Raw genomic sequence first — 17,058 nt, forward strand, 5'->3', positions numbered from 1 at the left:
CTGCATCTAAACAATCTGGAAGATGTTGGCATTTCGTCTAGAAAAGGTGGTGCAAATCACAGCTTCAGCCTCTGTATGGTTATCTACAACTTGTTATCCTGGGCACAGGTTCCATTGGACAAAACGATTCCTGAGGGGGAAAAATAAGTAGGGATGTCTGCAAAGTGGTCAAAAAGTTCAAGACGGCAGCCCAATCATGTGCTCAATATAGCATCATATATTGCTCCATATATCTCAACTTTTTAAAACATACCCTGTATAGTAGTTATATTTTGTAAGATTCTCTAGTAAGCTAAAGGAGACAAATCAGTCATTTGGGTTGATACAGTTCTTTTTTTAATAACTGCCCCAGGATTGACAGCTTTATACAACCTGCAGCTAAATGATAATTTAGGCTTCACGAACACACTACCCAGATACCAAGCAAACTACATCAGAGCTCAGCATATTGCATGAAAACCTGTATTTAAATCCACATTTTATTTAAATTTATTGGCCATCCAGTTTCAGCGGACTGTGTTCATGTAATGTTGCAAGGGGATTGCTATTAGATCTTCCTCCCCTTTGCATTAATAAAAGCAGGAGAACCAATATTGATATTCTCAGTGGGCTTTCAGCTTGTGCTGCCAGTTGTGAGGATCAAATGAAAGGTCAGTATCTAATTTCCATGTCTTCCACACTGGCATAGCATCTGTCTACTTTCATAATTGCTTGTGGAGCTGGACTATCTCCTGAGCTGCATTTCTCCTGGGGGAAAAAGCCCATTTAACAATGCAGATACAAAGCGTTTCTCAACGATGGAAATTTTAAGGAACATGAAACATTTAACTGCCAGAATCCACAGCCAGCATGCATGCATACTGCTCTAAGGATGCAACGATGGAACTCTCAAGTCCAGATTTGTCAGTTTTATTCGAGACTTTTGATTGTAGGGAAAAGTTCTAAATCTTTCTTACTTTATTTTAAAATCTGCAAAGCAATGGATTTCTTTTCATAAACTACAGGCATTTTTGAACAGGCACCTTCATAGCCACCTTAAAGCAAGCCAGCTGTGTTGCCATGCAAAGCCCGGAAGGGACCTGCCCTATTTTATCCAATGGCGAGCGCGCATTCCTTACGTTGTCCTTAATGGCTGCGAAATTTTCAGCATCTCTATCCCGTGCTGCACACCTTTGACCTCTGCCTTAAAGTTACAGCCGAGGTCTTTGCGGAACATGCGCCCTTGGGACCCAGCTTCTTTCCCTTTAAGTAAGATGGCAACCTTGTTCCTTACTTCCTACGTCTTGCCCTTAGTGGAGGCCGCCGAGCTGGCTTCTTTCGTCGCCCTGACTCTGCGCATGCGCCATTCGCTTTGGAACGACACTTTCTTGCCCGAAAGGAAGATGGCCGCAGCCTGAAGCTGCGAAAAAAATCAGCTGAGGGAAAGCGACAGTTTGGGGTATTCCGCGACCTGCTTTTCTTCTCCTCATGCACCGGCGGGATGCTCTGCTCGAGCGGCTTCTTCCGCGGCATCGAATGTCCCTACGGGCAGGCCTGCGGGAGGCCTTACTGCCAATTCAGACACCCGCCCGGGGCCCAACACACCTCCGATGGCCCTATACCGCCTCGACGCCTTTTGGCCCTGTCTGGTCCCGACAGACGCCCCGCCACACTCGGAGGTAATCGGACAGCACGGTGACCTCTCCTCCACCCGCGGCCTGAGGAAAAAGCCCTCTCGCCGTGCTCCGTGGCGCTGTTGAACTCGGGCTGGAGACGAAAAGTATCGGCGTCCCCCTCTCGCGTCGGATAAAGGCAGCTCGTAAAGGCCGGGACGTGGCTGGCTTTTCTTAGGTTAAAGAAATCCCCTGCTCTCTATATTACGGCGACAGCCCCCCCCCGCACCCCCCCAGGCGGCTTTATAACCCACCCTGTCTCGGGGGATGAGGTGTGGTCGCGGGAATCACTTCGGCGAGGCTTCTTCCTCGCCCTGATCTGGGGAAGGAGAACTAACCTTGTAAGTGTGAGGGAATTTCCCAAGAGCGTTTGGGATGGGAGGAAAGCCCAGGAGAGCTTCCCTTTTCCCAGAGTAGAATCGCTCATACCCCAATGGGGTAGGGCAGGGGTCGGCAACCTCGGCTCTTTTATGACTCGTGGACTTCAACTCCCAGAATTCCTGAGCCAGCTATGCTGGCTCAGGAATTCTGGGAGTTGAAGTCCACGAGTCATAAAAGAGCCGAGGTTGCCGACCCCCGGGGTAGGGCAAGGAGCAGCCACTTAATGGGGTTTTAATTGGAGTTTAACAGGGGTTTTATTTTATTCAAGGACTAAATTTATTTTAATTGTTCTTAACTTTTGTAATTTGTATTGTTATTTTAAATACCTTGTGAACCGCCCTGAGTCCTACGGGAGAAGGGCGGTATATAAGTCCAATAAACATAAACATAAACATAACGCGCCTGCAGCAGCTTCTCCTGAACGGGGTGGGCAGAATGAAGCCTCCCGGGGCAATTACTCCTCCTCCCTGACTCCCATATCGCATCTGTGTAAGAAAAAATAATAATAATAATGTGTACGTTCGTAAGTTATTGTAACCAATTCAAGAGGGTTTTTCTTAAAAAAAAAACTTGTCTTGGAGAGAAAGAGAGAGAGCAGAGAGAGAGAGAGAGAGAGAGAGAGAGAGAGAGAGAGAGAGAGCGCGTATAGACCACGGGTGTCAAACTCAATTTCATTGAGGGCCACATCAGCATTGTGGTTACCCTCGGGGGCCGGGTGGGTATGGCCAGGGTGGGCGCAGCCTACTGGGTGGGCATGGCTGGAGTGCGTATGGCCTACTGAGTGGGCATGGCCAGCTCTACATCATTGGCATCAAGGGTGCCTATCGGGGCCTGGGCAGGAGTGGGACAGATCTGGGGGTCTCGGGCAGGAGGAGGGTCTCTGGGCCAGGGCCAAGGCAGCAGGGACCGTTCCCTCACTGTTTCCAGGTTGGCTTCGGGGGCCACATGAAACCACTTCTGGGGCCAGATGCGGCCCCCGGGCCTTGTGTTTGACATGTCTGGTACAGACACTTGTCTCCTACCATTCTATGCCTTCTCGATTCACAGTTGCTTTCTTTGTACGAGGTTCTTTCCTCGCAAGGCATAATTTGTGGGAATCGGTGTCATGAAATGTGGGCGTGGTCATGTGTACAGTTAGCTTTAGAAATGGCGTGGTAATTAAATAGAGCCTCTGCATTTAGAAAAGGTTTTCACCCTGGCTGTGTGCTGATACGGATGGGCCAGAGTAAAAGGGCCACTCTTGCTTCCTGGCTTGCTTCAGGTTAGGTCAGTAAACATGCAAGATTTTGAAAACAAGTTGCCAGCCTGCTTGCTAGGTTGTTGCCACAGAGGCTTGCTTTTTCCACTTGCTCCTGTGCTGTGCAAAAGAATAGAGAATAGAAAATAGAATATAATTTTATTGTCACTTTAAATGTACACTAATCAGCATACATTAAAATGAAATTGTGTTGCATTATGCATACACAAACACACACGCACACATACACACACACACGGCCCAGAGAAACATCACAGTCTAGTTCGAATGTATACATATACGTTCAGTTTCCAAGAAGGTGAATTGATAAGATACCACTGCACTTTTTGTTTTAGTTTAAGCGGTTTTTAAAATTAAATTGGTGGGGAAAGGAACCTGGTAGGTAATGTTTATGGTCAGGGTAAAGTGTACATCATGCTTGTTCCTCCAAGCTATACAGATGTAACCTGGCTATTAAAGTTCTTCCTGCTTTAAGATTATACAGGTAATCCTCAGTTTATGACCACAATTCAGCCCAACATTTCTATTGCTAAGCAAATGAGTTGTGCCCCATTTTACAACCTTTTTGCCACAGGTGCTAAGCGAATCACTTCAGTTAAGTGAATCTTGTGGTTGTTAAATGAATCTGGCTTTGCATGTCAGAAACCAGCTGGAAAGGTTACAAATGGTAATCACATAACCTCAGGACAATGCAACTGTCAAAAATACACGTCAGTTGCCAAGAGCCTGAATTTTGAACATACGATCATGGGGATGCTGCAGTGGTGATGTGAAACCGGTTGTAAGTCATTTTTTCCAGTGCCATTGTAAATATGAATGGTCACTAAACAAATGATTGTAAGTTGAGACTGCCTATGATGTGATTCTTTTTAATTTGACATATGCATTGTGTAATTCATCTGCATCATAATGATATATTTGCTGGTATTGTACATTGCCATTATATCCTCAAAGATTTATATAAAAAAGATGTTACAGAAGAGGAGCAAGCTTTACTGGACAAGACTGAGACTAACAGGATTTAAAAATGACAGACTCCTTTCCCTACATTGGACTTAGAAAGAGACTTGTTAAAGTTTTGAAGAGTTTTGTGAGAAGGGGAAGGGAAAAAGAAAAATGAAAAGAAATCAAGTTCTAGGACAGTGGCTGAGATGTATTTGAATATTAGTAGCTCAGGTTGGTAGTTGGGCTGTTGGTTTGATGTCTGAGCGTGGCGATTTGGTTGCAAACGTTTTGTCTCCTTTCGGGGGGACATCTTCAATGCGCTTTGAATTGTGCTCATCTGTCAGCACTGCCCTTTAAACACCTTTTTGTATGATATAAATTGGTGTGGGTGTTATTTGTCCAGATGTTTCTGAGTCATGGTCTGGTTTTGGGCTGTTTGATTGGCTGGTTTTTGTTGCTGGGCCGTAGTCTTTGGTGTTTAAGCATCGTCCATGTGATGCAAATGGTGTTTGTTTTGGGTTGTTTTGTTGGCTGGCTGTCCTTGTTGAGACGTGGTCCAGCTTCTTGTGGGGATTGTGATTTTTGTTGCTGTGTGGCGGGGTGCCTGCTTGTTCGTTTTAAATGCTGCCTTTGGGATTGCAGTTAAAGTAGTTCTTTCGTTCTCAGCCATTGGCAGATTGCGTTGATGTCAATGTGTCTGTTTATTGACTTATTGGTGGAGGACAGTTCTAGGACAGTATTTGCAGGGATTATATATCAAATTTGTTAAAAGTAAAAGGAAGGAATATAGAGTTGTTATATTTGATCAAGGTTAAAGTAAATATTAATATTGGAGAGTTCGGTATAGAGCAGTGGTGGCGAACCTTTTAGAGACCAGGGGCCCAAACTACGACCCAAAACCCACTTATGTATCATCAGGTGCCCGGGTAGGCGTGGCCCATTGGGTGGGCGTGGCTGCGGGACTTGGTGGGACTAAAAAGTTCAATCAATCAATTCCTGCTTTGTGAGATCTTTTTTTTTCCCCGTGAGAAGTTGAAATTGATTGATTCAACCTTTTTTTTTTTTTGCACACAGCGGCAGAGGCCTAAAGCGAAAAGGTTTTATAAAACCTAGCTGAAGGCCAAGGACTGGGGCAACGGCGCGCATGCCCACAGAGAGGGCTCTGCGTGCCACCTGTGGCATGCGTGCCATAGGTTCGCCACCACAGGTATAGTTCATACCAAACTGACATCAGGCTAGGAACAGTAGGATCATGACTTCTAGGCCCAGCTTAGACCAAATGCCAGCTGGGTGACCTTGGACCACTCATTTTCTCTCAGCTCTTGGAAGAAGGTAATGGCAAACTGTTTCTGGAAAACCTTGCCAACAAAACTGCCGGGAAGTATCCAGGTATTCTCCAAGAATCAATCCAATTGAACAGAAGAAAACAAAAGGTATATAAGAGCCTTGGTGGAGGAGTGGGCTAATGCCTCCTTAAGTAACACCAGCTGCCTGCAATTAGTGCAGGTTCGCATCCCACCAGGCTCAAGGTTGACTCAGCCTTCCATCCTTCCCAGGTAGGTAAAATGAGGACCCAGATTGTTGGGGGCAATTAAGCTGACTTTGTAATAATGCCGCTTGGGGGGTGTATGAAAGCCCTAATAAGCAGGCAGATACATGTAAGCTGCCCTGAGTCTTCGGAGAAGGGCGGGATATAAATGGAATTAAAATAAATAAAAAAAATTGTCTGTGGTAACCCTTAATGGACTTTTGCTGGACAGGACTAAACAATGAGGTTTTAAAGATTTGTTTATAGATAAGAGATGCTAAATGAGAGGAAGAGATAGTTTGTATTTTAAGAGAAGATGATAAGTTACTAAAGCTGTTTATACTTGTGATGGAGAGGGAAGTAATTTCTTATGTATGTCTTTTCTTTATCTTTACTATAGTACTTTTTCTTTTCTATTTTTTCTGCACATTCTCTCTTTTTTCAGTTTGTATTAGTTTATATCTTTTCAGTTGTAATTTTAAAAAAACATTACTATAAAAAGATTTATAAAATGGTTTTTAGGTCTTCCTATCTTTTATGAGGCATAATCTTGCTAGCTAATGGCGGATGCAAACAAGGTTTATATACAGATTAGAAGTTGCTCATACATTATATAGTACCATATATAAAGGGGCTGTATCATAGAATAATGTGTTTGCATATCAGCACAATTTAATCAGAGACAACTTATGGATCAATATCAATGCTTCTTAAAAACTAATTATTCTTGGCTGCCATAGCAAAGTCTGGTCTAAAACTGCTTTGGTAGAGATTTCTCTGAAGTAGTAGTAGTAGTAGTAATAGTTGTAAGTTGCAAAGTCGTGTCCGACCCATCGCAACCCCATGGACAATGTTCAGTAGTAGTAGTAGTAGTAGTAATTAATAATAATAATAATAATAATAATAATAATAATAATAATAATAATAATAATAGGAAGAAGAAGTTGGAAGGGACTTTGGAGGTCATATAGTTCAACCCCCTGCTCAGGCAGGAAACCACAAATGGCTGTCCAGTCTCTTCACCGCTTCTGGAGGCAGGTTGTTCCACTGGTTAATTGTTCTAACTGTCAGGAAGTTTCTCCTTAGTTCTAGGTTGCTTCTCTCCTTGATTAGTTTCCATCCATTGTTTCTTGTCCTGCCTTCAGGCGCTTTGGAGAAAAACTTCACTCCTTCTTCTTTGTGGCAACCCCTGAGATATTGGAACACTGCTATCATGTCACCCCTTGTCCTTCTTTTCATTAAACTAGACATACCCAATTCCAGCAACCGTTCCTTATATGTTTTAGCCTCCAGTCCCGTAATCATCTTTGTTGCTCTTCTCTGTACTCTTTCTAGAATCTCAACATCTTTTTTACATCGTGGTGACCAAAACTGGCTGCAGTATTCCATGTATGGCCTTACCAAGGCATTGTAAAGTGGTATTAATACACATGATCTTGATTCTATCCCTCTGTTATTGCAGCCTAGCACTGTTCGTCTATTTCCTCTGTTTGGTTGGGCGGCCTACAGTATACACCTATGGCAGTATCATTCCCCCCCTTTTATATTGACCCAAATGCATTCAAGACAGTTTTCATCATTGTTGTGCTCTATTTCTGTAGAGATGTAGTTATTTCTTATAGAGAGAGCAACTCCACCTCCTCTGTTTCTTTAAATATATTAAATCCCTCTAGTTTTGTGTTCCATTTGTGGGTTTCATCCCACCATATTTCCTTAATGGCAACAATCTCATATCTTCCCTCATTTACCTGAATTTCTAGTTCACCCTGTTTACTGTTCATACTCTGTGCATTGGTGTATAGACATTTGAGTCCTTTATGACTGACTCTGTGTTTACTTTCTACATAACCTGTGTGGTGCCTGAGTTCCCCTATTTTCTTACCACCTGTTTGGTTAGTGCACTTTGTGTGGCATTCGTTATTAAAAGCTTGATTTTGCTTGACAGCAAGGTTGATATACTTGTCCACACAGACATCAATGTTACATGCATTGATAACCCTATAATTTTTAGATTGCCGGGGACAGGGATGTTCTGTATCAATTAACTCACTGTCCCCATTGTTTAGTTTAAATATTCCTCCACAATAGCATCCACATTACAGTCCTTGCTGGCATTCTTGACTATTTTAAAAATACGCTTCTTGTCCCTACTAGCAGTAGCACCTGGAAGACACCTGACATCTTTCGAAACCTCTGTGTCCTTTCCTAAGTTTACATCCCTTATAATTGAATCACCAACCAGAAGGTGGCTTCTCTTTTTGGATGCCTTGCTCTTCTTGCATGACTGAAGTGTAATACCTGATTCGTACTTCTCCCTGTCAAAAACAAGTTCTTCATCTCGGACCACGATCCCCTGCTTATTTGAGTTATCATCACAGCTACCTTGACCTGTCTCCTTAATGTCCCCATTAATGTCCCTGTTATGCAGGGATACAGCGAAAGCTTTGTGTTTATGGTTCACAGCTCTCACCCTGCCAGATCCCACGCTTGTCCACACTGCCCTTCTCCTGCAGGATCTTGTCCTGCAGTTGTTGTCTTCTCCCATAAAATATATATTTATATAATTTGGGGCTGGATTGTGAATTGGTTTTACAGATTTTTTCCACTAGTTTTCCATCATGCTATAGAATTGAGGAAAAGAAGTGGAAACTATTATTTATTACCATTGTATTTCCAAAGCCAGTGACATCATAAACAAGAAAGCCCTTGCTAGGGGACGATCCTTTGGACATTTTGCATCAGCAACAGAGCGAGTAAGACCTCAGTTGAAGATCTCAGTGGCTGAGCTGGTATTGCTTTGGTTCTCCTCGGCTTTCCTCTGGCTGGTAGCCATTTTGTTAAATTATTTGAATAGTTTCTGTTTCAAGTTGATCGCTTTATAATCTATTCTTCAGTTGTCCCAGTCATCAGTATCAGAGTGACTGGCGATGTCTAGTGCTTTCCCCTTTCCAAAAATGTATACAGTAGCCACCTTCTAGTAATTGGGTAATTCATAAATACATGCTAACCTAAGTTATACTCAGTGAGTCTCACTATTCCATTTATAGGTAAAGGTAAAGGTTCTCCCGCACATGCATGCTAGTCGTTTCCAACTCTAGGGGCTGGTGCTCATCTCCGTTTCAAAGCCAAAGAGCCAGCGCTTGTCTAAGGATGTCTCCGTGGTCATGTGGACGGCATGACTAGACGCCAAAGGCGCACGGAACGCTGTTACCTTCCCACCGTAGTGGTCCCTATTTTTCTACTTGCATTTTTACGTGCTTTCGAACTGCTAGGTTGGCAGAAGCTGGGACGAGTAACAGGCGCTCACTCTTTTACGTGGCACTTGGGATTTGACCCGCCAAACTGCCGACCTTCTGATCGACAAGCTCAGCGTCCTAACCCACTGAGCCACCACGTTCCCTTTATATGCCACTGCAATTAAAATATAACTCTCAGTGGTTAACATAAGGAAACAGTACAAAAAGAATTAAAACACCCATGGTAAATTATATAAAGCGACCATTGTAAACTCCATTAAAATTGCAACTAGGTCAGCAACAGTGCATACACGCCTTCAGTTGAGTATTACTAACCAATCAGCTCAACACATTTAACACACGTGATGCCATCTTAAAGCGCAAACACACTTAAAAAAAATTCAGTTTTCAGCATTTTCCTAAATGTAAATAGGGAGAGTGATAGTATTTCAAAGAATGGGTGATGTCATTGAGAAATGGCACTTTCTAGCTTCAGTCCCCACCCTTCCTGGAAAACGGGGGCTATTTGTTTGTCCTGTGATGGCAGCATTGGCTGGAGCAAGCCTGCTTGGAGTACGCAGTCCCAGAGGTAGTTGCCAAGCCACATTGGGCTTTTTAAACCCAACCAGCACTTTAAACGGCTTCTATAAGCTTATAAGGATCTAGCGTAGGGACTTCCACAAAGGCGTAATTTGCTTCTGATAGCAGGTGCTAGGAAGCACATGGTTGCTGCCTTGTGAATCAGCTGCAACTTCCTACTAGTTTTAAACTATATATAGTTTATAACGTGGAAATTTGTCTACTGTACATTTGGAGCTTTGGTGTATGTGAGGTGCTTGTTCTGAATGTGAGCTATTTTTTAAAGAACAATGGGGTAATTTAAGAGGGAAGTACCTCTTTAAGAGCAGGGTACGTGAAGGTGGGACTAACAAGCTTCCTGTCTGCTGTCCTCCAGTCTTCAACTATCTTTGCTGTCCAAGAGCTGGCAGTTGTACAGTAGGAGATGTTTTGATAGCTTGATGTGTCAGGGTGGCTGCAGAGGCAAAGAAGACATTTAAAAGGGAAGGAGACCTTTGGATGAAAGTATGAACAAGTATCTCCATTGTCTGTCTGTGCATGAGAGCCCAGGTAAAAAAGAGAAAATAAAATTTCTGTCCACTGATTATGATTTTACCTTTGTTATGTCAGAAAGAAATAACATAGTGGCAGTCTTTTTACATACTGGCTGTACGATTGAAAGCGTTATACAAAAGAGCTGCTTAGTTTTTATACATCAGTGGGCTATTTTAGCTCTTCTTTGCCACCTGTGTCCAAAACATTGGTTAACATATTTTCTTTTTAGGTAATTCTGGACTTATTTATGAAAACATTGACTAGAAAAAGTTTAGAAATCAATTTAATAGCATCATCTAGTTGTATATAGTGTTAGGCGGAAGACAAAATATTACTTACATTCTTAAGTCTTCCCCTTTCAGCTTTTAATAGCAGAACAGTGTTTATTGTTTGAGCAATTGGAATTGCGTTAAGATTGTGGTTAAAATGTTACATGACAAGAACATGGTATGGAAGGAAAGGATCTGAGATATGAAATGTTTATGCATCTTGGATCTTGTACATTTCTTTGAAAGCTTAAAATCCTTGGTAGGTATTTATTCCAGGAACATATTCAGAATTTAAAGTGATTTTGTGCAGGTAGTATTATTTTCCTGAGCTTTTCCCAATATATATTTCTGAGAAGAGGGAAAAATGTAACTGAATTGGGATAGGTCTAATCTGTAATTAAGTCCACGATGGTCTCTTTTGGCACGTTTTTAGACAGTGGCTAACTTTAGGGACATGAAAAGCCTCCTTATATGAGGTCTAACTTATTCTTATAGATTTTGATCTACTGTCAGTGATGGAAGTTTTTCAGATATTCAGACAGAAAATGGACTTTTCCAATACTTGTTATCAGAAACTTTTAACTGCTTAAGAAATGCTTTTTTTAAAAAAAATAGGCTACTAAAATAAATCTTTTGTAGGGTTTGGGAGCTGGTTTGACCAACATTCAAGTACTCTCTGCGTATAAAGTTCTTTTCTTACTAATTATAGACATGTTAAGTTTTGAACTGCAGATGTTCAAGAAAGATTCAAACCCTTGGCATGAGTTTAAATGCAGATTCTGGAGGAGTGAAACTTGCGAGGGTTTCTAAAGTAATTTTTGAATTGCAGTTTCAGTAAAATCTTCCTGAAGTGCTACAGAGCATGAGGTAGCCATAAATGTATTTCTGTGCGCCTTTTGAGTCAGTTTTTGACTCCTGGCGATTGCCTGAAAAAGCCCGTGCGGTTTTTCTGGGAAGGTGTTTTTCCATTGTCTTTTCTCCAGGGCTGAGAGATAGTGATCTGCACAAGGTCAGCCAACTGGCTTCACGCCTAAAGCAGGACTAGAACTCACAGTCTCCTGGCTTCTAACCTGGTGCCTTAACCATTCAAACTGGCTCTCGTAAATGCATAGACCTGCTCAAAACAACGTTTCGGGCATATTTTAAGTTTTGAAGTTTGGATAACTTCAGAGGGTAGAGCGAGTAGAGTTTCAGAGTAGAAGAAGAGACAAACTTTGGATGTGGAGATATGTTTCCACGTGGGGTGGTTTGGATAAACCACTCCTTTGTCTACAGCAGTCTTATCTTTAGCTTTCAAGAGGGGAAGAAAAAGCGACAATTTTTTTTTAAAAAAAGGGAGTTGAAAACAGGTTTTTTTTAAAGCAATAGGTTTTTCCTAGAACTTTTCTTGCAATAGGTGCCCTGTTTCGTCTTGTTCTGAGGAGTCTTTGCTGATATTTCCAAAGACATTAATTAGATGAGGTGGAGCTCAATCCCTGTTGCCTAAGCTATTCCTTTCTCACAACGTGAGGTCGATTTGTTCCTGTCTACTGGAGCCCTGAGCATTCTTAAATTACTAGTAGTAACAGTGTTCCCTGAATGGGGATAGCGTGTATCAGTAGGCGTTGTGCAACTTTCTTCCAAGTCTTTTCTTTTCTCTTGGCATATGTGGCTAAGGAAGAGGGCCGGGGATGACAGCGAGAATTCCAAACTATCATGGCTAATGGCTGTAGGTCAGTGATGGTGAGCCTTTTTATTTTTATTTTTTTTATTTTTATTCCATTTATATCCCGCCCTTCTCCGAAGACTCAGGGCGACGGAATGCCAAAACTGCAACCCAAAGCCCACTTATGTATTGTCGGGTGCCAGGTGGCCGTGCCCAATGGTGGGTGTGGCCCATTGGGTGGCTGTGGCCCATTGGGTGGGCGAGCCTGCAGTGGTAACAGCAGACTGGGTGGGACTAAAAAGTTCAATCAATCAATTCCAACTTTGTGAGATCTTTTTTTCCCCCCGCAAGAAGTTGAAATTGATTGACTGAACCTTTTTTTTTTTTTTGCACAAGGCGGCGGAGGCCTAAAGCGAAAAGGTTTTATAAAACCCAGCTGAAGGCCTAGGATTAAGGCGATGGTGCGCGTGCCCACAGACAGGGCTCTGCATGCCACTTGTGGTACGTGTGCCATAGGTTCGTCACCACGGCTGTAGGTGAACTTGGTTCTTGAACGTTTATGAAACCCCTCTGACCTGGACTGACAGGCATTTTAATTATATTTACAATTTTTAATTTATTTTAATTTTTAATTTTAATTTATTGCACAGATGACTTTAATTTTAATTTTATCTTAATCTCTGTACTTATTATATGTTATTGTTAGCCGCCCTGAGTCCTTCGGGAGATAGGGCGGGATATAAGTCCCATTAATAAATAAATAATAAATAAACTCTTATCAAAGCGAGCCTCCATAAACTCAGTACAGAACTCATTTGAATTCTGTGTATCTGCAATTTTCTTTCTATTGTAAAATGTTAGATTTATCAGGTAGAAATACAGTATTATGTGAAAGAGATGGTAGAATTCTCCTATATTTCCTCCACACTAGGGATTCAGTTAGAAATTAAAAGCATATTTCTACTTAAAAAAAAAGTTCATGACACTTGTTCACCATGAACTGGAAGTGAAAATGGCTAATGCGTGTCTCCTTTTCATTTGTGCTCCAAACGAAACATGCCCCTCCAGTCCTTGTCTGCTGACTGTCTCTTTTGTTGGCTAAGATTCCTTCACCCTTTCTTGCAATAGCCCTGTGGCTTTGTCTCTCATTTTGGACCACAGTCTCATTATTGGTGTGTGCTAATTCATGTCCTACTTTTAGTGCAGTTTGCCTGTTATTATTTGGAGGATTAGTTTCTCCATAATAGATTTATCCTCTATCACTGTTAGTTATGTTAGCATTAGGATAACTCCCATAGGAACAGGATAATCTGATTAGCTGAGATTTACTCCTGAATCCAATTAGAAAGAAGGTATACCTAGATAATAATAATTAATAATAATAATAATAATAATAATAATAATAATAATAATAATAATAATAATAATAATTGTATAACCTAGCAGTTAACATTCCTCGCTTTCTTCAAGGCCAAGCAATTGAAAATCTCCATTATTTTTACAAACCAATGTGAAATACTAGAGACAGCGCTAACCCAACCTAAGTTCTTTGCTTGAGACCCGAAAGATAATACTTTGTCATGGATAGGTCTCCTATATATGGGGGTTGAAGTTGCATATTATCAATTTTAGGTAGGAGGAAAGATCTGGAAAGTTGTTTATTTATAAAATTTATATGCCGCCCATCTCATTGTTGAAGTGAGTTTCAAATTTAGATAAGAAATGCAAGCGCATTCATGTTACTGCAGGGATTTGTGTCACAAGTCTAAAGAAAAGAGCGAGAAAATACAGAAGTCTCTTCAGCCATACTTTTATGCAGAAAGACTGGATGACATAACAGGAACGACTGCTGATGTAGACTGTTCTGAGGGCCTTATGGCAGTTGGTTCTTCGCTTTCACATCTTTTATAATCAAATGAGTTTTTATCATTGGGATTTGATGGGCATTCTGGGAATGGTTGATGCTAACATTCTTGTTTTTCTTCCTTTTTCAGGGTGTGGTTATGACCCCTATAACCCAGAACTTCCCAAACCTGTGGCCCAGGACAGCAATGGCACTTTGGACAATATTGTCCAGTCAGCCTCTGGAATTCTGGAGCTTGAGTTGTTTGACAAGGCAATTGAAGCTGCCAAGAATGAAGTTGAACGTGAGCAAAAGAAGTATGAAGAGCTGCTGGAGACAGCTAAAGAGTATGGCTCATCTGAACCTCCTTTACTTGCTTCTAAGGCTGCTGGATTAGCAACATCCAACTCATTCAGTTCACTAGAGTACAACCCAGGTAGTTACAGTGCAAATAGTGATAACGATTACAATCCTACTCCTCTTGCAGTGGCTGCTGCTAGTCAGTCTAGCAAATATACTTTGGACTCCTTCAACAATATGAAATGCAAGGGCAGCTCACTGGAATATATTCCCACTGTGGTCAGTCAGCCGAAGAAGTACAGCAGCCCCGTTGTAAATAGCAAATACATAATTGACAACTCCAAGCCTTCAACAGATTTAGAATATGATCCCCTTTCAAATTATTCCGCCAGGCTGTTGAGCAAAGCTAAAGAACAAAAGGGGACCAAGCGGAAGAGAGAAGTTGATCACGAGGAGGCGTATTCTCCTTCATTCAAGAAATATTGTGACGAAACTAGCAGTGATGAGCCCATTGCCAGGTTTTCTGACTCGGAGGATGAATGCCAAGAAGCTTCTACCATCCCCCTTAAATCTAAAGGAGGTTCAGAAAGCAAACTGGGTGCAGCCAAAGAGAAGGGAACCCCACAGATCGATACTAGTTCTCGACAAATGAAAGAGACTGCTGTGCAGTATGACATGGGAGACATCGAGAGCCCTCAAAGTACTGCTGTCAAAGATTTAGTGGGGAAAAATGCCCAGTTGGTCAAAGTGCCTCCTAACAGAGATGCGAAAGCAAAGGAAAAGAACAAAGTGGCGTCAAAGGATAAGCTGAAAAAGAAGAATGACCACAAGGCACCTGGTAAGAAAAATCACGATAAAATAGGAGACAAGGAGAAGATGGATACGAAGGCCCAGCACAAAAATGGGGAAAGGAGTAAGGAGAAACAAAGCAAGTCCCACATTGATAGGCATGGCCTGAAGCTCACGAAATCGAAATCTGTGATCACGCCTGGAATTAAGGAGGAGAACTCTGGCAAGAACAAAGATGCTGGCAAAGCTGCTGCCGCTCCTGAAAAATCAGGGACTAGTAGAAAAAATAGCAAGCTCCAGGCTGCAGAGTTGAAAAGGAAGCCCAAAATCTCCAGTGAAACTGAACAGCATAGGAGGAAAGACAAGCAACCTGCCTTGAAAAGGTCCAAGGAAACATTGCCCAATTCCCAGGCCAAGGAGAATTCAGAGGCCAAATGCAAAGTTAAACAGCGGGCCCTGAGCCACGTCGATCTCTTTGGCGATGAGAGTGGAGAGGAGGAGCAGGGGGGCCAGCCTCTTCTCCCATTCCCTGATGTGAGTTCAGACTCAGACAGAGAGGATGCTGACTTGACTTTTCCCTGTTACGATGGAAAAGCCAATGTTAAGAAGCTTCAGTTGTCCCAGGCTCCTGCTGCTTCCTCTTCCTCTGATGATGAGATTGATTATTCTGGCCTAGAGAAGGATTTGGATTTTGAGTCTGACCCAATGGAGGAGTGCCTTCGGATTTTTAACGAATCCACTGATGTCAAAACAGAAGACAAAGGCAGGCTAGGAAAACAGGTAAAGATCTAAGAATACTGGGGTGGGCTGATGGGTTAACAAAGCTTCGCCGCCTGCTTAATTAAAAATATACCTGTCTTGCTTGTATAGTTTCTGGACGTGATGTCACTGTGCCTTCCTTTGAATTGTAAGAAGATTTACTTAAAAATATAAATGATGTGACATACTGAGTGTTGTTATAAAAGGAAGAACTACAGGTAATCTTCCAACTTGCAACAGTTCATTTTGGGATCATTCAGAGTTACAGTGGCACTGACAAAAGTGACTTATGACCGGTTTTCACCACTGATGACCACTGCAGCCTTCCCATGGTCACGTGATCAAAGCTCAGAACTTGGCACCTGAGTCACATGACGGTTGCAGTGTCCCAGGGTCACGTGATCACCTTTGGAGACCTTTTGACAAGCAAAGTCAGCGGGGAAGCCAGGTTCGCTTAATAACCATGTTACTAACTTAACAGCCTCATTGCTTCACTTAAATGTGGCAAGAAAGGTCACAAGATGAGGCAAAACTCACTGAACAAACGTCTCACTGAGCAACAGAAATTTTGGGCTCAACTGTGGTTGTAAGTTGAGGACTATCTTAGAACATTATAAGTGACAGTAGTTTCTTTAGACTAGATGATGATCACGGCCACTTCCATTCCATACATTCTGTGAGTTTGGATTTTCTGGCTGTAATGGCTTATATAGCTTCCCCGGGGGGGGGGGGGAAGCTAGCCAAAGGTGTCACTAAGGGGATCATAATATATAGAGACATATTTTAGTATACAAAAACCGTAGAAATTGGGTCATAAAATACCTTTATACTTCAAGGGCGCTTGGCCCTTGGCTTTGCAAAGTAGTTTACAGCAAGCAGGGTATTGACTAATTAGAGATAAATTTGCAAAGACTCTTGGGATTGCTTAGGGATTTGGGGCAGTTTTATTGCCTGAGGCCTAATATACCTCGTGCTTTAGGAATTATATTTTCACTGTGTCATTATACAGGAAAACATTGGGTGAGAGAAGCCTGTTGCCTCAAGCAATAGAGCTTCTTCGCTGTTTTCTTTCATTAAAAATCCCGTAGCTTAGAGGGTGGAGAGCTTAGTGTTCCTTGTGGAAAGACTTAGATTCAGATCATGGCATTAAAAAAAAAAGGAAGGAGGTCTAATTAACAGTTGTTGTGGAAGGGCCTTTCTCTGCTGGAGGTTCTGGAGGAAAATCACTTCCAGTCAGAATAAAAACTGGGCCAGACTGTTGAACCACCTAGGGCAGGGGTAGGCAACCTTGGCTCTTTTATGGACTTCAACTCCCAGAATTCCTGAGCCAGCGTGGCTCA

The 17,058-nt window shown here is 42.2% G+C and overlaps 1 protein-coding gene and 1 long non-coding RNA gene across 8 annotated transcripts in view; one reads left to right on the forward strand and one right to left on the reverse strand.

The window, feature by feature from the left end:
• LOC310632811 overlaps window positions 1–17,058 on the reverse strand; it is a 269,935-nt gene that overhangs the window by 244,229 nt on the left and 8,648 nt on the right. The window lies entirely within an intron of this gene.
• REXO1 (RNA exonuclease 1 homolog) overlaps window positions 1,349–17,058 on the forward strand; it is a 54,316-nt gene continuing 38,606 nt past the window's right edge. For all 7 annotated transcript variants that reach the window (XR_014490835.1, XR_014490836.1, XR_014490837.1 and 4 more), the window contains exons 1-2: window positions 1,349–1,658; window positions 14,022–15,739. Coding sequence is in view for 2 of the 7 variants with exons in the window: in XM_083349474.1 (XP_083205600.1) it covers window positions 1,481–1,658; window positions 14,022–15,739 (1,896 nt within the window). In the remaining 5 variants the exon portion in view is untranslated. The remainder of the gene's footprint in view (window positions 1,659–14,021; window positions 15,740–17,058) is intronic.

The sequence above is a fragment of the Vipera ursinii genome, assembly GCF_947247035.1.
Source record: "Vipera ursinii genome assembly, chromosome: 1".
NCBI classification, from domain to species: domain Eukaryota; kingdom Metazoa; phylum Chordata; class Lepidosauria; order Squamata; family Viperidae; genus Vipera; species Vipera ursinii.